The following is a 23,443-nucleotide window of genomic DNA, read 5'->3' as shown; positions in this document are numbered from 1 at the left end:
TTGCCCACATCTTCCACGACAAGATCGCCACCATATACAGAAACTTCAAACCTCAACCCACACCTACAGACATCCGAAACAGACACGCCACTTCCGTAATCAACATGAACCACATAATGACCACCTGGAACATCGTCTCCACCGAGGACATCACTTCCACCATGAAATCCATCCACTCAGGAGCTCCCATAGACCCATGCCCACACTACAACTTCAACCTTGGAAACCAAAGGACTGGCCAGGCACTCAACACCCTGCTCACTCCTCTATCCCCACTGCAACATTTCCCAACGTCTGTAAATACGTAGAAGTCAGACCACTACTGAAAAATCCTTTTGCAGACTCCAACAAAGCCAAAAGCTACCGGCCAATCTCCCCGCTCCCATTCTTAGCGAAGGTACTGAAAAAGATAATCAACAAGCAACTCATGACATACCTGGAGCAGAACCAACTACCCGATGCCTCCCAATCCGGCTTCTGCAGCAATCACAGCACTGAAACTGCCCTGATAGCAGCCACCAATGACATCAGAACCCTCCTCAACAGAGAACAAACAGCAGCTTTGATCCTCCTCAACCTCTCGGCAGCCTTCAACACCGTATTGCACCACATCCTGACTGAAAGACTCCAATACATCAGCATCCAAGAGGACGCGCTCAGATGGATCACCTCTTTCCTCACTAGAAGAACTCAGAAGATCTACCTCCCACCTTTTATCTCCGAACCCAAGGAGATCACCTGTGGTGTCCCTCAGGGCTCATCCCTCAGCCCCACGCATATATGACCCTGCTGGCCAACATCATCAGACCTCACGGGCTCAACATAATTTCCTACACAGACAACACTCAACTCATCCTCTCACTCACTAATAACGCCTCCACCACCAAAACCAGCTTGACAAGCGTTGCTGACTGGATGAAGAACTGCCTGCCTGCAGCGGAACACAGACAAGACGGAAGTACTGAACTTTGGCAACAGAAGCAACACATGGAACGACTCCTGGTGGCCATTAGACCCGGGATCCATACACACTGCCCTCCAACCACACCAGAAACCTTGGAATCATCACTGACAATCAGCTCACCACGACATCGCAGATCAACGCCACCTTCACTGGCTGCTTCCTCACTTTGAGCATGCTACATAAGTTCTTCAAGTGGCTACCTCGACACACGAGACGCACCGTTACACAGGCCTTCATCACCAGATGACTGAACTATGGCAACGCGGTCTACGTAGGAATTGCCACGCACCTCCTACAGAGACTTCAGACCATACAGAACACTGCAGCCAGACTCAACCTCGACCTTCCCCGACGAACCCACATCACACCCCACCTCAGGCAACTCCACTGGCTCCCCATACAGAGGAGATGCCAATTCAGGCTGCTGACCCACAAACAAGGTGCTACACAACCAAGAATCTGTGTACACTAACCACGGCCTGAACTTCCACCAACCGTTGAGAAGACTCGCTATGCCTCCCTTTCACTTGCCCATACTCCCCATATCTGCTAAAGCAGAAGTGGGGGACATTCCTTCTCTCACGTTGCAGCAAAAACCTGGACCAGGCTCCCCACAAACTTCCGGACCATCACCTCACTTCCAGAATTTCGAAGGGCCCTCAAGACCTGGCTGTTTGAATATGGACCGGGTTCAGCAAGGGCCTGGATACCCTATCGGGTGATTAGTCGCGCTTTACAAATCCTGATTGATTGAAGTGTAAATTATTTATGCAACACACAGTAATAAAGTGAATATATAACAAGAATAATTCAAACCAATTTAGAAAAAAAGTGAATTTTAAAAAAATGACACCAAAACAAACTAAATCAGATCAATAGAACTAGAATTATGAATTTTGAAAGTTTTAAGTGATAAATAGTGCTTAAAATATCAAAGCACAAACCACGGCTATCTGGTTGCTCAAGACCAGGTAAAAATCAAAAGTTGAGGCCCACTGCGATGGAGCATGGGTTGGATACAAGGGGTGAATTGGATCATGTCTCAGCTTAACTTTGGACTTAGACTGTACATTCTCAGGAACTTTTTCCAAAAATGTCTTCTCAGGGGGGCAAGGCACTAGGATGTACATGAGGGAGAGTCATTGATGACGGGGAGCCTCTGGACAAGGTCTTGATGAAGCCATTGACAAGAGCAGGAAGAGCTTTGAGTAGCTGGATTTTCAGGCCGAGGAGATAGTCATTGTTGATGGGGTGCTGGTTGTTGACGAGCTTGGTGAAGATTTCTATCCTTCAGACTTGCAAGGTTTTATGGAGCTCGGATACACAAAGTAGGATAAGGCTGTAGCCAATAGGGGCTCCAAGAGGCTGAGCACCGTCGTTGGGAGGCCCTGCTGAAGACTTTCTGCTGCGGAGAGGAAAATAATGGCAGCTGCCGTAAATTAAATCCCACCAGTGATGCATCTTTGACAGATTGGCTGGCCGGTAAGTCCAGGTCTCCTCTTGGTTCTCCGAATGTTTTTTGCTGAAAATGTTCCAAGTCCCAGGTATTAGTAGGAGACCACCACTTTAGAACCACATCAAGGGTCAAGAACCTCGTGCACGGGATGAGATACTTGGGGGTTAGGACTCATTCCAATAGAGAGCAGCAGCAGGCAGGTAAGTTGCAGGGTCTCTGGAGCTTGCTGTGTCCCTGTAGCTCACATAGGTAGCCAGCTAGCTAGCCCTTGTAGTCACTCTTACAGCCCTGGACTCAAGGAGTAGGTCCAATCTTCCTTCCTTGGGCAGCAGGACAGTCCTTCCAGCAGCATGGCATTCTTCAGTTTTTCAGTCTTCCAAAGGTCAATATGTGATCTGCAGAATGGTTCCTGGGGGGGGGGGGGGGGGGGGGGGGGGGGGGGGGGGGGGGGGTCCAATATTTATAGCTAGTGCCAGCCTTTGTGACTGGGAGGGTAGGCTCTTTGTCCTACCTGACATTTAGTTCTGGAGAGTTCTTTCCTTCCACTGTTAAGAATCCAAACTGTCTGGGGTGACAAAAGGCTAGCGTGAGGGTCCTTTGCGTGCTGGGGCAAAGCCCTTTGAAGTGTAAGTACGTCAGGCCACAGCTCTGCTCCAGCCAACCTAGCAGGGTGGCCCATCCTGTCCACACTTAATCCCCTTTGGGTCACTGCCTGGGAGGAACACACAAACCCCAACAGCAGAGCCATTCACTGTCATGTGAACCAGGGCACTGGCAAAAGGCAAAAATGGTTAGCATAAGGAAACACCAACTTTGTAAAGTGGCATTTTCAAAATTGTGACTTAAAATCTAACTTTACCATTAAAGAATAATTTAAATTGCAATTAATTTGAGTCTAAACAGCATGTCTATCTGCTCCCAATCTAAAGTTAACCCAGATTTAGTCTATGGGAGAGATAGGTCTCCCCCAGTGATAAACAACTTTAGGAGTTTTTTTACTGCCAGGACATGCAAAACCTAAGTACCTAAGGGCTACTCTTTATATAACATGCATTCTGTCTTTGAAGCTGTTCGGACCTACCTTAGTGGACTTACTAGTATTAAAATGGAAGGTTTAGGCCTGGCAAAAGGTTTATTTTGCCAGGTCAAAGTTTCAGTTTAAAATTACACTACACGTTGCACTGGAAGGCCTGAGACATGTTTTAAAGTGCTACTTTGGTGGGTGGCACAATGAGTGCTGCCGACCTACTAGCAGCATTGAATATACAGGCCGGGGTTACATATAATACCATCTAGTGGGGCTTGGAAACTAATTAAATGTGCCAGTAAAGTGTAGGCCAATGATACCATGTAAGAAGGAGAGAGCACAAGCGCTTTAGCACTGGTTAAAGTGCACCGAGTCCTAAAGCCAACAAAAATAATTCAGCAGAAAAGGAGGGGTGAAGGCAAAAAGGTTGATGGACTACCACCCAAGAGTGCCAAGTCTAATAGCCAACGAAGATTTAACAGAACTGGTGAGATAAAGTAATTCCTCTTGGTCCTAGAGATTAAATGTATTGTGTATGTAGAACTGCTTTTAGTTGCAGAAGTTGGATTCTGGTGGGGCCTGCTCAGGAAAGACTTGCTGTAAGTAGTCAATTCTAGACAGCACCTGTGCTTTGAAATCCTGCCCTGGGAAGAAGCAACAAATCACCTTGACCAGGCATAAGTTGTTACATACACTTAAGAAACAGACAGTGCTCATTTCCAGCCACAGAACTGCCCCATTAAACTGCCTCAACTGCCCAGAAAAATGATAGGACACCAGACTCAAGCTAAGGCCCGGTATGCCTCTCCCTAATTCATCAATCTTAATTAAGGCAGCTATGCAAAGTTTTGGGCTGTACACCAATGGAAACAAGAGATTCTAATCCCAGCGTTCCCATTAAGTTTATCTGTGTTATCCTCAGCAAATCATCTTCTTGTGTCCCAAACATTTTATAAGCTAAGAGGCTAAATCCCAGTATCAAGCTATCTATACAAATACTGCAATTTTTTAAGACGAGTTTGACTAATGTAATTAGTGCCTTACTGCAGTAACGAAGTTTACAGTGTTGAACACCCTTCTCATGCAACCCCAGCCTCCGTTTTATTTAGGGTTACGGACAATGTCAATCTACACGGCCATCGGAGATGAAGTTGCATTCCACATACTGTGCTTTCGAGGGCCGAATTGGGGAATGCTGACAACGTAACGAGTGTTTCCAGAGCACCCCTCTATCCCACCCTGTCTCAGAACTACTCCTCCTTAAATTCCCATCCCCAAAGCAGAAACTGACTTAAAACCAACCCAAACATTCTTCACATTATCACGTAATTAGATTTACAAACAAAACTACACAATGCCCCAGCCTGACCCAATTAAACCAGGTTAACTGTTTGGAGACAATTAACATAAACCAACAATGGATGCGGGGACCCTGCTGAAGCAGCTGGACGTGCTCACAAGATTTGGGAGGGGGTGAGCGACTGGACATGGATTATGGGAGGAGACTGGAGACGGTGATCAGATATGTATGGGGTGAAACAAGGGACAAGGGACGACCACACATGTATGGAGGCAAGGTGCAGCAACAGGGGGAAAGAACAAGCGCAGAAATATAAAAGTGATGAGATCCTTCACATACGAGCTGAGTAAAGAGAACAAAAAGACGGAAGAGCTGGCACATGTGCAGAAAAGGATAAAAAAAAAAAAAAAAAAAGATGGACTAGCCAAATATCCCAACTGTGCGCTAGGATAAGAAAGTGGCCAACTGGTTACTGGTCGATGCTTTGACAATTCTTTGAAGACACCACTATTGGCTTTGTCAACGTTTTTAAAATTTCTAGGCACTGCCACACCTATAGAGTATGCCGGGCCTCTTGAAAGTGTATTTTACATACTTTCAAGATGTCCACAACGTTGGCAAGAGGCAACATGGCAACCACTTTTTAAGTAGAGAAATAATGTTTTCATCCATTTCTGATAGCAGCTCCATTGCAGCATTTAACCTGAGTAATCTGTAAATCTGTAGTGAAATAAAAAACAAAATAACAAATAGTATGCAAGATGGTGAAACTTGCCATGAGAAGTGTTCATAGACACTGTGCAACCTTTCAGAGAGCAAAGATGGCCAAAATGGGTAAAAAAAATCTGCCCAGGGAAATTAGAAAGACAAAATAATGAGTACTGGTGCAAAATTTGTTATGGCACGTCCTTAGATGCAAACTACCAACAACACAAATGCTCCAACATAATCATGTCTTCACTCAAAACGCCTCACTTTCAATTAGAGAGTACGTCTCATGAGCTACAAGAGTGAAGGTAACTCATTTTTAAAAAAAAGAGTGAACTCATTTCACAGACACTGGTGTCCTAACCTGGTGCTAGTATCTAATGCTCTCAGAAGGGACTGACGACCGGGCATCACTCAGGGTGTGGGACACACCCTACTCTTTAATGCCAATATGGGTATGTTATGCCTTAGAGGACAACAGAGGTAGACCAGTAGCACTGAACAGTGCAGGAGCAGTTGTACCAGCATCCAGAGAAAACAAACCGATGCCTTGTCAAATCTACTCATGCTCCATCTACAAAACTGATCCCCCAGAGCACCTGCAACACAAATATTTAATGGACAGGAGTATGGGATAGAGAGTGGGGTGCAAGACTAAAAGATGTCATTTCAAGGTTCACCAAACTGTATTTAGTCTGACTTCTCAGCACCTTTCATTCTTTTCAGAAGAGGAGTCTCATGTGTTATGTACTGTTGTGGGCGAGAGTAGAGGCAAAAGGATGGGCAGCTATGACATCCAATGATGTCAGGGCCACTGTCACTTACATGACCACATCAGAGTAGGACAAGGGAAATTTGCCACAGAGAAGCCAAAGATGCAACCGGAGCCACTGCCAAACACAAAAAACACAAGCCTAGCACCTAAGAGTCAAAGATTGTCTTGTATGAAACAGCTCTCCTATGTCCAAGCCATAACTCATTACGCAAACAAGGCTTCATCCAGATCATCTATTGAGTACCTAAACGCTACAGATTATATGATGACTGAAAATCCTTCTTGTGCAGTCCAGAGAAAACTTCATCAAGCATTCAACATGAATATTTTGGGGTTCGTTTTCTGCCTCGTTGAATTTGGTCAGAAGATACATTCTTTAGTCCAAAGCGAAATTAAGAGATCATATTTAGCAGGGAAATGTAAATTCTGAGCCACACCCTGTCCTTTAGTAACATCTATGTTAAACTGTACTGATGGACGATCAAGTAGGCTCCTGGGCACGTAGTCTAGTCAATACGCTCCTTCCAGGCAATCAATGCTTAAATAACCAAGAGGGTCATTTTATAGTGTACCTAAAAGCTACAGTTTATACGATGACTGAAAATCCCTTATGTGCAGTCCAGAGAAAAATGTATCAAGCACTCAGCATGAATATTTTGAGGTTAATTTCTGCCTCGTTGGATCTGGTCAGAAGATACATTCTTTAGTCCAGAGGGAAATTAAGAGATCATATTTGACAGGGAATGTAAATTCTGAGCCACACCCTGCCTTTTTATGTTAAAGTGTACTGATAGGCAATCAAGTAAGCTAACCTGGGCACGTGGTCTTGCCAGTGAGCTCCACCAGGGCAATCGATGTTTACATAATAAAGAGGACCGGCGTTAGATAGCCCTGCATGTGAAAGGGATTTCATTGAAAAACAAGGAGAAGAGTCTGGCAATTAAGTGCTTGAATAATAGTTTAATTGTTTGTGGATGGACAGCAGTCTTCAGGGTAGACGCAGGTTCCTTAGCTACCTTTTGCAACATCAAGCACTGGGTCTGGGTGCCATCAGTTGTTACTGGGGAGAATGAATGGCACCAGGTGTTGGAGGGTTTCAGGTAAATCTGTGCTTTATGTGGAAAAAAAAACAGGCAACTCCTTTTGTACACGGGACTCTCCAAGAGTAGCCAAGTAAAGCTGTGAAGTGTTAACAGAAAAGTAGACACTTTTATGCAGTAATTAAACCCCAAAAACCTCAATACTGCTTTCCAAAAGAGCATACCTTTTTAACTGCCAGGTAAAGCAGGACACAAACTAAAGAACACAAAAAGCATAATGATTCTTGGAACTTCTGAGGCCAAGATGCAAACCTAACAGTTTTACAGCTTTTATGTGTTAAGAGTCTCAAAATAGCATTGGAGTCTATGGACAGTGACATCTAATGGGCTGAAGGAAAGTCCTTTGAAATTTCTGGAAACATTTGGTCTCAGTTCCCAATTATATGCAGTGTTCCTCAATATCTGCAGGTGCAGCACAGAATGCTACCAATCCATCAAATGTGCTATAAGTCTAACGTGTGTCTCAGTATCTCAGTGGCCCTCAGTATCCAGAGAAGGAAATTAAGTGGTTTCGACCTTAGGCTTCTCAAAAATGAGGAAACTCTTCAAACAAACTAGGACTCCAAATCTATAAAAACAGATTTCTGGATGTCTAACCAAACAGGTCCCTACTGCAAATTTCCAAAGTCCAGTTAACCAGGGCTATCGGTGGTCCAGAGGTTGGAGACAGAGGCAACTGCCAAGGATAGTGGTTCTACTTACAGGCTCAACCACCCCAAGTGTTAATGGTCCAAAAGTACAGCAACTAGTTCTAGGAAAAGACCTATTGCATAGTAGAGTGCTCCAAAGTAACAAACAATAGCTCTTTATCTTAAAAATATCTGGTCTCAATATTTTTCAGTAACATGGGACTACCAAAGAATCTGGAGAAATCATTACATTTACAGGTTCTCACCATCAACCAGAAGACAAAGATTTAGGTGTGAAGTACTGCTGTACCTTTAAGTTGTGCTATCAACAGACATGTAAGTCCTAGACAGATGGGTCAAATGGACCTGGAATTAAGTGAACTGCCACAGCCGGTATAACGCACTGAAGGACTTGGAATGAAAGGAAATTCCATAGTGTCATTCTCATGACACAACCACAATGATACTAGCTTGTACAAATTCATATTTCAAAGGACAATGCAAGCTACCCAGCTTCATCAGCCCTTTAATTGCCTAAGCACAACCTCAGCTCTCAGAAGATACAGATCTTCACAAAAGCTTCTTCCCTCAGCTTAGGTCAGCTGGCCTGAAAATAGCTCAATCTTGGGTAAGCTATTTCACTTTGGTCATCAACAGAGAATTCAGTCGGGTGGCTTTCAGGGTCAGGCACCTCCCATATTGTAGCGCGCAGGGCTTCTCCAATCGTCATAGCAGCAGGTTTTCTCAACATCTTAGGTTTGTAAAATACTTGGTAGGAAGCCGCACACAGGGCGTGCTTGTACTGCAAAGATTCTACCAAAATATAGACAAATGTGGTGTTTTAGCTCGGGTAGCAAGATCTTACCAAGATCAGGGAGCAATAGCAGGCTACTCTTCTCAGCCAGCTTTACATTGAAGGGTAGGGCAGGCACCAAAGGTTCAAAGACATAATGATTCCACGAGTAACTGAAAAAACACCTGAGAAAAATGACTGGTACAGCTGAAGACGCTTTGTGGACTATAGCCACCAAGTAATCAGTCCAAGTATGCTCCTCATTGACATAAGCAGCAGCAGATGTGATAACCTCTCGTCGATTCTCGAAAAGTGCAAGGCTAAAGTAGCAGTTCAGCCAATAGTATGCAAAGTTTTAAAGTGCTCATGTCCCACTGGAGGAAGGCAGTTTTATTAATATTGTACATTTCTTATTAATAGGTGGTTGGCCACTATCTTAAGGCCCTGGCTTCTGGGCAGTGCATAACCTGTCTCAGACATCTACTTTGGCCAGAGAATCGCTATAGTGAAGACAGGGACATTTTCAAAAGAGAGACAGAACTCAGAACAGGGGAATCTTTCCATGTCTGCCTTACTTGTTTATTTTTAAGTTTCATATAATGCAGCATGTAGACTCGGTGTTACTTCAGAGCACTCTACAGTTTAAATTAAAGTTTGGGCTTGTGGAGTCCAATCAACTACAGAAAGTGACCATTATCAGATATTCTTCACTCCCTTCCATCAAGTCTGAGTCTGAATCAAAGGATATTCTGCATATTTCTGTCTTTAGGAGTATCCTGAAATGCAGATAGCTTCTGCTCTCAAGGTTTGATTCAGAGTGTCAAACAACCTTAGACCTTGAACCCCTGGGGATCTGTAGCTGTGTGTGATTTTTTTAGAAGAGTTATTGGGTGGATAAGTGTGTTGTAGCTGATCGGAGATTCCCGGTTGGAATGTGACTGGGTAGGATTCTGCATGTGAACCTGGACAGTATTCCAATATGCTTTATTTAGTACACCGAGAACCTTAAACATGATTCTCTCATTCTTCAGTAGCCAGTAAAGTGATTTTAATGCTGGCTTTACAAGTTCACGTTTGAAGAGGTTTAGGCACAGCTTGCTTGGCCATTTTACAGTTGATTAACTATTTTTGGTCAATTTTCGGGCGAGCCCATGCACTGCAATAGTCTAGCTTGCCATTACTAAGGAGTTTTGTCAGATCTATACATGGTGTGCAGTGATGCACGGCTGAGATCTTTCAGGGCAACAATCGGTGCAGATTTAGATCAAAGCGTTGTTTTGAGATGAAAAAGAAATGTCTGCATAGAATAGAACTCCCAAGGTGTGGTGACAGCCAAGGCGTTTCGATTTTATTAACACTACATATATTGTATACGTACGTGAAGGGGCTTTTAACCAACCCTTTTCATCTACTCGTCTGGTTGTTGCATTATTCACATCCTGCACCTCCTCACCACAGCACAGGGAAACACTGACTATCTTCACTGTGACTGATGACGACATTCTACTCTTGCACAATGTGCCCTTTAGTCACAGGTAATACTGGCCAAACGTGTGCTTTTTGAAGAAAAAAAAATGTTTTTGTAGTACATGTTTACAAAAACACCAGAAAATAAAAACTGGGAAAAATAAAAGGTTGGCAGCCAAAGACAAACCTGTGTGCTTTGCCACCGCTGGTTTTCTTTGTAGGTGTAATGAGTGGGCCGTGGCCCTTCAAAGGGGATGGAATTCGAATTTTCTTTGCGGAATACAAGAATCTCGAAATGTGATCACTTCAAGTACAGGCTTTTCTTAGCATTAGCAGTACACGTGGTTAAGGCAAACCTCTTCTTGGTCTTGCTTTTACTTACAAAAATCTTCAGATATTGACACTGCCACTTTCGACATTTCCTACTTTATTTCACTGGTATTTGTTTTGAATTGAACGTCATTCATCCTAAGAGAAGCTTCAAGACCATCTCTGGGGTAGGGAAGGAAGAAAAGGTATTCTGGCAACTGAAGAAGAACTTTACCTAATCCAGATGGCTTTAATCGACAAAAAGCAAAACACCGTCCTAGGGCGCTGGACTTGTGTGCTGTATTCTTCAATGTGCTACCAGGTCTAGTAACCCTGAACAAGGGAAGAGGCAGAAAACTCCATAACCACGCAATAGAAAACTGTTGTGTCCTCTGTGCTGCAGGAAATTCAGCCTAAAGGCTCCAGGGTCTGGAACCCTGCGTGGAAAAGAAATAAGAACAGCAGCCAGCTATTTTAAAGCGGAAGTGTTAATGGAGATCGTGGGAGCATAAAGCACTCCAGAGTAGGCATCCTTAAAATGGACCGAAGTAGCCTGGGTGCAGGCAATGAAGTGACTGTAAATTGAAACTAGTCCAGGCCTCAATAGGAGGACTAATGCACTAGGATTTTTTTGCATTTACATTTTTCAGAAGGATTCAAAAGCATGACAAATACCCTCCTATTTAACGCCAATCACAGAGGACGTCACTATAATTGTTCAAAGCATGACAGCATGAAGATGGAGTTGGAATGTTTCTCGGCCACTGAGTATCATACGCGTTTCCAGTACAATCTAAGGCACAAATGGTACAAAAATCAGTCCCACCAAGCTCAATTGTCCGTTTCCTTAAGGAGTGTCTGGCCGCAGCCACAGTACACCATTAGTTACACAAGTGTCGGACATTGGTTCAACAACACTGGAGATGGAAAGGTGCTGCTTGAAAAGCAGGTGCACCAGGGGGCTTCAAGGACATAGATGCACAGACCCTTAGGACATACTGGATGAGTCGGCCCAACCCAGGTCCTTGTTTCTCTGCCTACCTTAGCTGTTGAGTCTGCTTTATTTATACGTTTATAAATCTACTAAGTTATATAACCTTCACTGAGGACCATATATTCCCCTCCAATCTCTCTAAACCAATTTATAAACAAGTATTGGCAAATACAATATGTCCCACCTACGGGACGATCTTTTGGTTTTGTCAATGCTTAGCCATTTGGTACAACAGCACGAATGCCATGCAACATGGATGAAAGTGTTTTTGATTTTTGCGTTTTAAATAAAAAATTAAAAAAAATTATATGACTCAGCAAGCTTTCGCTGCATCATTGCACCTTTTTTTTTTTTTTTTTTAAACCTAGTGATGGAAGGGACAACAGGGTTGGGAGACAACACGGAGGTGGGGGGGGGGGGGGGGGGGGGGGAAGAGAGAGAGAGAGAGAGAGAGAGAGAGAGAGAGAGAGAGAGAGAGAGAGAGAGAGAGAGAGAGAGAGAGAGTGTGTGTGTGTGTGTGTGTGCGCAGAGCAAGTACACCATAGACTAAGGGGGGGGGGGGAAGAGGGGGAAATGCAAGCAACAACACGGACTATGAAGGGACCAAGGTTGGGTGGGGAAAGCATCAACACGGATGTGGGAGGGGTGGGGGCAAGCAACAAGGATGTGGGAGGGAGAGCTTGAGGGTGGAGGCAAGCAACAACATGGATGAGGAAGGGGGAGAAGTACACAAGGGAGAAAACTGCAAAAGACGCACTTAAGGACACAAGTAATATATCCATGATCCAGAGGAGGCAGCTGACCAATACGAAAGCATGCAAATGAGTGACAATGCAACCAACCAATGGTAAGCAGCGGGCGGCCTCCAAGCCCACTGTTAGGATAAAAAAAAAAATTCTCAAAGAGCAAAAAAGCACATGCACTGTCTAGACAGACCTGAAAATGGTAAAGTGCTCAGCAAGTTGTTCTAATAATTTCAGTACTATGAAATTTAGACTCATTCAGAAGACGTGGAACAGTGACACTGTAGGCAATAACAAATAGAGAGAATAAGAGCACATACATGGTTCCCCGATGCATCAAAGGTTTACCATTAGTTCACCTAATGTATGCTGCAGCTCTTGGGTCCAATTACTTCATCAAGTGTGATGGACAGAATTGTGGAACTGTGCCATAATCAAGTTTAATCGGCAAGTCACAGAACATACAGTCTATGCCTCAGCATGACATTAAAACTCTTTATAAAGTTGTAATATATGAAATACAGAATTTCTAGAGGCTTTTGTGCGTCTGGCCCGCACTGCGGAAAGCAGAGAACCACTTGCAGCAATGCTCCCCTTAACAGAATGGACGACTCGGCAGAGAACAAATGAGCAACAGATTCTCCTCAGAACATGCCCTGTACCAACTACACTTTGCACGCCCTGGATTAGATAATAAACTAGCAACATTCTCCCCTATAACAAGATAGCGGCCAGACTGCCATCAGCCGGGGACACGGTGGATGTCTCCTCGTATCGATGCCCACCAACAGAGTAAAAGAACTGCCAAACTTTCCTCGCCAGAAAAAACGATAGAAACATACTGCCTTTGCTACTGAACCAGCTAGCAGTAGACTCATGGGCACAAAATAAGTTAGCAGCCAATCTATCTTCCGCAGAGAGCAAGATAGCGCCTGCGTTGGCTCGCACGAGTACACGTCGCTACAGTCTCCCAAGGGGAGAGGCAATGAGCAGCAGACTCGCGTCTAGAGAACACCGCGAACGTCGAACTGTGATCGCCAGCCCTGCAGAGTACCCAGATTACCGGCCACTGACAGTCATTCGAGAAACGAAACACTTAGTTCATTTGGAGAATAAAAAGAACAGCATATCAGTGACCCCTGCATGCTTTACGACAGGTGGGTTTTAAAAGCCCTTCCAGCGTGGAGGGAATATAAACGGTTCTTTACCCAGCCCTGGACTGCTGAACGATCACCAGTAACAGCACCCCAGATTGTCCCGTTATGCGAGGATGCCTGCCCAGGCTAATCGCACATACCTCTGTAATGGGTGTTCGGACTGTTAAACACCAAGTTTTGCCAACAGCACTAGCTAGCTACGTCTAATACAGGCAGACGCTGCACACCTCGGATAAAACAGATTAACAGTCATTTTTGGAGTCCGATTAATAAACTACAATTGGTGGCAGTTGTGTTTTTCTTAATCCGCGGGTCTTCTCTACTGAGATTTTGGTACTATATACTATACAGTGCAGAATAAACTCATTTAGGATACTAGCACTTGCAGGTGCACACCGCCCCCATGTGGTCAAAGTACAGTATGAACATTCACGCTTGCTCTCAGCTACACAAGTTTCTTCAAGAGGAGAAAGTGACCTCTAAAAACTGTCAAACAAATCTCAACTAAAGCATGATCGTACTGTGTACACCGCTCCCACCCCACGCGTGCATTAACACCAGTTCCCAATAACATCTTAAACCCCTCTCCCCAAAACTTGTGTGAAGTTGATACGTAGCAGTAACACAATCACGTGGCCTAGGTTAACTGCAAGTTTTGCTTGACACGAAGGTCAGTAAACATGGGCGCAAACAGAACTGAATCTTTTTCAAACAAACACAGTATCCAACATTTTGCTATTTAACCCCACTGAGGCCGGATCATCAGCAAGAGTCCCCGGTCTTCCATTAACAGTCCTGCAGTAGTCTACTTAAAGGGTCCCAGCATATCTGTTGATCCTTTGTGAGTCACTGGCTTCAGATATGATACAGGCGACTAACATTTTAATTAAAATAATCGCAATTTAATCCCAAAGATCAAGACAATCCCCCGTCTAGTCCCTTCTAAACACTGATATGAAAATGTTACATACCAATGTAGCTCTTTAATTAACATCCTGTTTGGAGTGCAATGATGTCCTTATCTTGGGACTCCAGTTTTAAGATTATGGTGAAGAAACCCGGATCCACTTCTGCTTGAACAGGGTTGTAAGGGCTGCGGATGCCAATTTCAGAATTGCACGCTGAAGGTCTGGGATTGTACAGGCAGTCGCAGGCCTAAACTCGGCTTTTATGAGAGGATACGGGAGGGGACACTGCTAGTGGCAAAAAGAATGTTTGAGGAATGATCTTTTGCATTACAAACCCGTGATGAGGAACACACTCACTATGTTTTCAGTCATGCTTTGAACATACAAAATCTGGCTCTGCTGAAAATATCTTGCTTTGCGAGGTAATACAAGTGTGGAAGAGCCATTTTTGTTCTGATCCTTGTACCTTCAACCTTTTCACTGCTTTGGTGTTTGCAAAACCCATGTGCCAAAACATTTTTCCAAAAAGTCCTTAATATGTTGTATTTCTGGGATGAGCATAACTCTTTGCATACCTACGAAGGAAATGTTTTTCAGAATGCTCACAGTTTAGAATATACAGGGAGTGCAGAATTATTAGGCAAGTTGTATTTTTGAGGATTAATTTTATTATTGAACAACAACCATGTTCTCAATGAACCCAAAAAACTCATCAATATCAAAGCTGAATATTTTTGGAAGTAGTTTTTAGTTTGTTTTTAGTTTTAGCTATGTTAGGGGGATATCTGTGTGTGCAGGTGACTATTACTGTGCATAATTATTAGGCAACTTAACAAAAAAAAATATATACCCATTTCAATTATTTATTATTACCAGTGAAACCAATATAACATCTCAACATTCACAAATATACATTTCTGACATTCAAAAACAAAACAAAAACAAATCAGTGACCGATATAGCCACCTTTCTTTGCAAGGACACTCAAAAGCCTGCCATCCATGGATTCTGTCAGTGTTTTGATCTGTTCACCATCAACATTGCGTGCAGCAGCAACCACAGCCTCCCAGACACTGTTCAGAGAGGTGTACTGTTTTCCCTCCTTGTAAATCTCACATTTGATGATGGACCACAGGTTCTCAATGGGGTTCAGATCAGGTGAACAAGGAGGCCATGTCATTAGATTTCCTTCTTTTATACCCTTTCTTGCCAGCCACGCTGTGGAGTACTTGGACGCGTGTGATGGAACATTGTCCTGCATGAAAATCATGTTTTTCTTGAAGGATGCAGACTTCTTCCTGTACCACTGCTTGAAGAAGGTGTCTTCCAGGAACTGGCAGTAGGACTGGGAGTTGAGCTTGACTCCATCCTCAACCCGAAAAGGCCCCACAAGCTCATCTTTGATGATACCAGCCCAAACCAGTACTCCACCTGCACCTTGCTGGCGTCTGAGTCGGACTGGAGCTCTCTGCCCTTTACCAATCCAGCCACGGGCCCATCCATCTGGCCCATCAAGACTCACTCTCATTTCATCAGTCCATAAAACCTTAGAAAAATCAGTCTTGAGATATTTCTTGGCCCAGTCTTGACGTTTCAGCTTGTGTGTCTTGTTCAGTGGTGGTCGTCTTTCAGCCTTTCTTACCTTGGCCATGTCTCTGAGTATTGCACACCTTGTGCTTTTGGGCACTCCAGTGATGTTGCAGCTCTGAAATATGGCCAAACTGGTGGCAAGTGGCATCGTGGCAGCTGCACGCTTGACTTTTCTCAGTTCATGGGCAGTTATTTTGCGCCTTGGTTTTTCCACACGCTTCTTGCGACCCTGTTGACTATTTTGAATGAAACGCTTGATTGTTCGATGATCACGCTTCAGAAGCTTTGCAATTTTAAGAGTGCTGCATCCCTTAGCAAGATATCTCACTATTTTTGACTTTTCTGAGCCTGTCAAGTCCTTCTTTTGACCCATTTTGCCAAAGGAAAGGAAGTTGCCTAATAATTATGCACACCTGATATAGGGTGTTGATGTCATTAGACCACACCCCGTCTCATTACAGAGATGCACATCACCTAATATGCTTAATTGGTAGTAGGCTTTCGAGCCTATACAGCTTGGAGTAAGACAACATGCATAAAGAGGATGATGTGGTCAAAATACTCATTTGCCTAATAATTCTGCACTCCCTGTACGCATGTGTTCAGCACAATAACTTATGTGTTATTAATACTCACTACTAAAGTGCAGCATAATTACTGTTCATGGTCCACCGTTATAAACCCAGGACAACATTGAAAGTATAATTACAGACTTTCTAATTTAGAACCCAAGATATCTTTTGGTACAAGCCAGGCCTCACTGTCTGACAGGGAGAACACACTGAATACGACACTTGTCAGACGTTAGTATATTTATCTGCAGGCACATATGGCGGCCAATGTTTGACCTGCATCTGTATTCATCACGGTCTTCTAAGAAGAAATATAATCAGATATGGAAATGTCACTTACCCAGTGTCTGATACCTGAAGGGGTCTGGGTGAAACACTTTACAAAGGTATTCCAGCCCAAAAATGGCCCCCAACATGAACAAGGGGACTGTAGTAACTTGAAAACGGTGGCACCAAACTTGAATATGAATGATTTATCCTTTGAGCTACATGAGGTAATCACAGCTATTAAACAATCAAAATCAGGGAAAGCTCCTGGCCCAGATGGGGTCCCGGTTTATCTCTTTAAATTTACACCTGACCTCTGGGGCCTGTTAATTACAAATGCATTGATCAGTGTAGCTAAAAGTAACATTCCTTCCTCATGGAAAACAGCAATAATTGTTCCTATTTTTAAAAAGAGTAACAGACAAGATTCAACTTGTTACAGACCAATTTCCCCTATAGAGTCTACTGCCAAGATTTTGGGGCGTGTTATCTTGACCCGGCTTGAGGACTGGGTAGGAAGGACTAAAATTCTCTCCCCAATCCAATATGGTTTTAGGCCTGGTTTAGGCACAGTGGATCAGGCTTTAAATTTGCATCTCATCCTCCGTAAATATGTCACTGCCAAGAGAGGATCCATTCACTTTGCTTTTATTGATTTATCTAGTGCGTTTGACTTGAATAGAGAGAAGTTATAGCAACTTATGGATGCAAAAAGGGCATTTAATTGATCCAGACGATACAATCGGACCAAGTGTAGTTATAAAAAACTCGATCGAAAACTATAGACATTTAAAGGAAAGATAGAGAAGTTCAGACAGTGCCAAACCGAGATCTACCAGACAGAGGGAATACGTCCAAACCCGATGGCGGAAAGAAAACAATCTAACAAAGGACTTGATGCCCATGCCCATGCCCACTATCACCGAGAGGAGTCACTCGATCTCATGACTTGAAAAAGCTTCATCGAAGAATACCAACTTGTAACACTCCGAGCAAAACACTAGATGGCAGACTTATGCAAAGCATGTGTATCTGCAGCTACATGCCATCAAACGTGGGTTTTCAATGGGTTTGTGGGGCACAAAGGTGATAAACTCAGTAGTGCATTTAGGAAATTTCAAAAGCAACTTAGAGCAATTCCTATTTAGGAGACATCTTTTTTGGTCACAATTATCAATTCTAGCACTAGTGAAACCCACTTCAACCACATGGTTTTAACATCCACATATAAGATTCTTCTAGCGATGGGTGCCAGACATCTCTCGCCTGCTTAGCTGTCCGGGACAACTTGACCATCAAATTTTTCTGATTTCAGAAGTTTTCCTTAACATGGTAATTCAATGCAGTACTCAGGCTTGAACAATATTCTGGCCAATGCTCGGCTGACATGTTTGTTTCCGGGGGTCTTCCGAATTGCCCTGATTGGCTGTCTGGGCCAATGCATTGAAGATATCATCAGCTTTTCTGGATTTGTTTCTTAAACCAGCACATTTTCCTCCAGTCTTCAGTCAAGGTCTGACCCACAACATTGTTCCCCCGGTTCGCACGACAATGGGCATGTCATACCGGTGTCAATGGGTTTGGGCAGGGGTCCACCCCCACTAAACACCATAGAATATTTCAGATGGTGCCTGGGAAGATTTTGTGATGGTCGACTGTAGTATTTGAGCCTCGGGTTGGCATACCAGGGAAACATACCAAGCATGGTCAAAACCAGAAACCTAAGATAATCCAGTGTTTATAGAAATTAACAGCATGACCAGTTTGGTCACTTGGTGGAAGAGGTGTTTTCAGACCAATCACTTTACTTCAATAGCCAACAGCTTGAGCAAAAATGTGGGGGACCTGTTGGACAAGCCTTTTCCCATGAATCCCAAATTCAAAAAGCCACCAGAAAGTTTTTTATTTTTTATTTTTTACTACTTGTAGCATTGAGATTTGGAAAATCCAGTGCTCCTCTGTGTCACAGCCTATATTGAAACTCAGTCTTGCAGCCCAGTGCCCTACACAAAGCTGCATGGTGGGTAGTGCCAAGGGTGATGAACGCAGGACTGCTAGCAACAGGGCAAAGTTTGCTACCAGGGAATTAGGCTGTCCATCAGCAGCTGTGGTGTGGCTGGACACATACTGCAGGCTACATCTTGCCATTTCTTGTCCAGTGTCTATTCAAGACAGATCAGGCCCCTAAAGAAAGAAAGTCTCACACATGTATAGACAAAATTGATACTCGCACTGATGAGATGGGATCAAAGAATCCTCCTGAGAATGCTTCTCAGGCCAAGTAGCTTGTAACAGAGGAGGAGCATGAAGGCTCCTTACCTGTGCTGGTAATCTTGGAGATAAAGCAAGGGTTTGGCACGAGACCACATTAGTTGAAAGTGTCTTGGCTAACCAATTTGAGTAAAGCTATCAGAGTTTTCTTCGAGTGAAAAATGAAGATATTCATAACTTCAGTCTATATTTGTCCTTTGATTTTCAGAGGGGGACTTTGCAGGCCTTCAATCGTAACAAAGGAAGAACTTAAAAAAAAAAAAAAAAAAAAAAAAAAAAAACTCACATTCTAATTTCAGGGTATTTAGTTTTCTACATATGGAAAATGGCGAGTGACCCCTGTAAGAAGCGATCAGCTGTTTTAATGGACTGGATCTGGCAGGAAAAATTACTGAGACAAAATATGCACGTAGACAACCAAACTGAAAAGCCGCTGAAGCAAGAGCTGACATGATCAAAAGTGAGAGAAACTAATGAGTGCTGCAAACGTCTTAAGTAAAATAAGCTTGTCTGATTCAATTATCTATCTACTGACACTGCCTGAGAGTTGCTCACAATATATATATTTTTTTTTTTAAATTGGACAAGGAAATATTTTCATTACATTTCAGTCCAAATCAAGGCAATTGTAGAGCAATAGTCATCTTAAATTTGGACCATGTAAAATCCCTTTATTCCGGAGCAGTCCATAATACCTGAATAACAAGATCAAAGCGACTTATAAATCTAGTGTTAGGCTGATTAATTGGCATTTAGATGAAAGGCTGTGTTTAAACACCTTTGGTTTCTCCCATAAATGTGTTTTGGTGTAGCCCATCTGTATTTAAAACACAAACTAACCCTACCACCAACTCGTTGTAAAGGTGAACTCTTATGACATTTGATAAAGGTCTTGTATATCCTATCCTTGCTCCATTGTGCTATCCAGCACAGGGGTCAGGAATTTGATCTTTAAATTGCATTCAACTCTGGGGATGTTCAACTCTGAAACTCTCCAGCCTCCAAAATTAAGTCTTGACACCTATTTATAGTTTTGTCTTCAAACCGCAAACGCATCACAGCATGCTACAAGGCATCATGGCGAGTGACATTGTAAAAAAGAAAAAAAAACCCTGGTACCAAATTTGAAGGCACTCAAGGTTTTATATTAATTTCAGAGAGCTATTATATGAACTCTTAAAGGCTATATGTAGAGAGCAAGTTTAGTATTCAAGAATATCTAAAGTGGTACAATAAAACGGACTTACCAAATGTGGTTCCATCTACCCCCATGATGCTCTTCATGGAGCTAATAATTTGCTCAGCGACTGGAGGGGACATCGAGGTTGCATAAGCAGCGCTGTGAGAGTGTACCCGTAGGTAGTCAATCAGCATCTGGTAAGACAAAAGAAAGAAATAAGTGACTGGAGCTACATTCAGGGTGAGGCTTCAAGTGAGACAATGCTTATAAATACTCATCCCCACACAAGGGCAAAGCAAGTCTTTGTTGGGCCTCAGAGGGAAGGGTGACTCATTTCTCACATGCTTTGACTTTAAAAAGGGGCGACTGCTCTAATTCATGCTACATACTACAGCCTGTCCTGGTCCTTGGTAAGAGGGTGATTATGCCTTGCGATAATACACACTTCAGCTTATTTTGCAGTTCAGAATGAAGAATGGTCCTGCTCGCATGCAAAAAGTACACCTTGCATTTAAGCCTCTCATTTATTCAACATACCAAAATCTCAAATGCCCAATTTTTCAGAGAACAGAACGTCTCAAGGGACTCCTACATCATTAGTATTTTGCATACATTTCATAAGAACTTCCTTAATTTTCTGCTTACATCAGGGACCTTGATGCCATATCAAGGAAAGATCATTTAAAAAAAAAAAAAAGATGGCATTTCTTATGTACAAAAGTGTTACATTCGCAGCACTGAAACGCTGCAGCCGACATCTCTACTTAAGGAAACGTCTGGAAAAGTCTTTTGAGAATAGTAGACACCTACAGGCTTAATACATAACAGTTGTGGCTACCTTTGCCTACCTTGGACTGCGACTGCAAGAGTCCAAGATAACACTAGGTATTTTCACTTTACCAGCCTCTTACAAATATAGGCCTAGACCACTGTAGGGTTGCTTGTGTTCCCATTAAGAAGGGAAAAGGCCTGGTAGTATGGGTTGGACAGTTCATATTTAACAAGGACCAGGGCTGATTTGCATATGATTGGTCCTCTGTATGTATGCAGTGGCACTGTCTGAAAAAAAATATATACTGGAATGCAGCACAGGCTAATTACCAAGAGAAACTTAATTTTTCTGCAAAATGTTGTGCTATTACATGAAGGTGCACGGTAACAAGACATCCAAAGTTCAACAAACAATTTAGAGGAAGACTGGGGCACAATATGTCGCACTAATCCCAGTAAGCCAATATCTCCAAAACCCTTAGTTGTACATAAGCAGAAGGCCAGTACTCCTCACCTTTTTTTTGGGGCAAAAAAAGCCCAGATGAACAAGGAAAAAAAAATGATCCCAGCACCATTAATCCTGGAGTCCTGGAAGGGAATGAAATATGTTGGCTACAGGGTAATGAGGAAGTTTTGAAAAGGAAGAACACAAGTGAAGTAAATGAACATTTTCTGAAAAAACTACTGGACTGTAGACTTGTTACATCATGTGGCTGGTTGTTAAATGGACTTGAACGTTGATATTTTTATGTGATTGGTTAACTTGGGAACAGATTAATGGTACTAGGATTATCTTTTGTTGACATCCAAAGTTCATAACTGCTTGGTTTGAGAGCAGAGTATCAGAACACAAGCATGAACAGGCTCCTGAATGGAAGCCAACAGTGCTGCCTTTTATTAAGGAGGACACCCATACACTGTGGCTACAAAGCAACCTCCAAGAAAGTACTCCACCACCAAGAAGCAAAGGAGAGTCATGCTTTGTGATGGCATCACACAGGCTCTTGATGCAGGGGCAACAGGGATATCAGGCGAATGAGAGAGACATCTGGGGCTCTCTACACAGGCTCCTAATTCACCCAGATTATGGTGGCTGGTGGTCATCATCCAAGGCAAAATCCCAATCCCTGGTAATAAGAAGGATCTTGAGGAAACGCCACGTTAGGCCACAATACTTTTCTAGTTCTCTCTCTTAGATGGGAGGGCATGTAACCTCCTGTAAAGAAAGCAGGTTTTCTGGAGGGCACGATTTCCAACTTGCACCTTCCTAGACAAACTAATCGGGAGAAGAAGTCATAATCCAAGGCGGGACCAGCCCCATCTTGCCTTCAGAAGAAGGCTAGTAGGATAAGGAAGGGTGGCAGGCAGTTAGGAAATCCATATATAAAACACCACCCCAGCCATCAAGTCATGTGGAAGATGTAGGGCTGACTGGACGTGTGCAGACAGGATCCTACTTCTCTCTACGGGTGACCTGGGATTCTTAACCTCATCTCAAAATACTTAGCCCACAACTGGCAAACACAGAAATAAATTCCTCCTAGAGTCCATAAAGATCTTTCACTTTTGCATAATACAAGAAAGACTTCATAAAGGAGGAGAAGACAGGAGGAATCTACTTCTCTCTACAGGTGCCCTGGGATCCTTAACCTCCTCTCAAAATACTTAGCTCATAACGGGCAAAGAGAGAAAGAAATTCCTCTTAGAGTTCATGCAGATCGTTTACATTTGCATAATACAAGACAGACTTTATAAAGGAGGACGAGGAGAAGACAGGTTTGGGGCCTTGATACATGTCCCAATCAACAAAGGACAGGGGCAAGGCGATCTACAAGCAGTGCTGCAACATACTTAAAAAAATGAAGTTCAGTCAAACAAGTCCAGGTACACCTAAGCCATGGGAACAACCTGCGGACACATTCTAGTAGCTCCATGCACATAGCTATGCATGTGGTTTGTGAGTGCTGTAGGTGAAACTTTCTAAGATAAATTCATGAACCAGATTCACTACAGAACTATCCAAATTCACAATGATCAACTGCATTTCCTTTATGACAACACTGAGTAGATTTATTTACTGATTTGTAATCAATTAACATTTTTCCAAGGCCCCTTTCACAGTACTGGAAGGAATGGGGTAGAACACAGTCAATCAGGGTTTAAGCAAGCAAAAGAGCACAGATCAGAAGCTCACGCTCAAAATAGTCATATGAGAGCTGGAGCAGCAGCTATAGGCGATGACGAGCCTGGTAGTGCAATGAGTCTGCATATGGTTGTAGGTTTGTTTGAACAGCTTTGTCTTCAGTGCTTTTATAAAGAAAAGTAAGGTGGAGGAACTTGCAGCATCTAACTGGATGCATTAGCACAGCCAGCATTGGTTCCCACTGATTGAGACTCCTTATAGATTTGCTAAAGTCTTCTTGATGTCCAAGTTTAAAAAAGCGATGGGCACACTTGAAAAC

General features: G+C 43.2%; 1 protein-coding gene across 2 annotated transcripts in view; it reads right to left on the bottom strand.

Annotated features, from left to right (window-relative positions):
• The window catches only part of SPTLC2 (serine palmitoyltransferase long chain base subunit 2), a 327,100-nt gene that overhangs the window by 108,821 nt on the left and 194,836 nt on the right, over positions 1-23,443 (bottom strand). For both annotated transcript variants that reach the window (XM_069208404.1, XM_069208403.1), the window contains exon 9: positions 20,278-20,404. In XM_069208404.1, the coding sequence (XP_069064505.1) occupies positions 20,278-20,404 (127 nt within the window). The remainder of the gene's footprint in view (positions 1-20,277; positions 20,405-23,443) is intronic.

This window comes from Pleurodeles waltl, chromosome 9 (assembly GCF_031143425.1).
Source record: "Pleurodeles waltl isolate 20211129_DDA chromosome 9, aPleWal1.hap1.20221129, whole genome shotgun sequence".
Classification (NCBI taxonomy): domain Eukaryota; kingdom Metazoa; phylum Chordata; class Amphibia; order Caudata; family Salamandridae; genus Pleurodeles; species Pleurodeles waltl.
The sequence above is the reverse complement of the archived record's forward strand: the minus strand, read 5'-3'. Positions and strand labels throughout refer to the sequence as shown.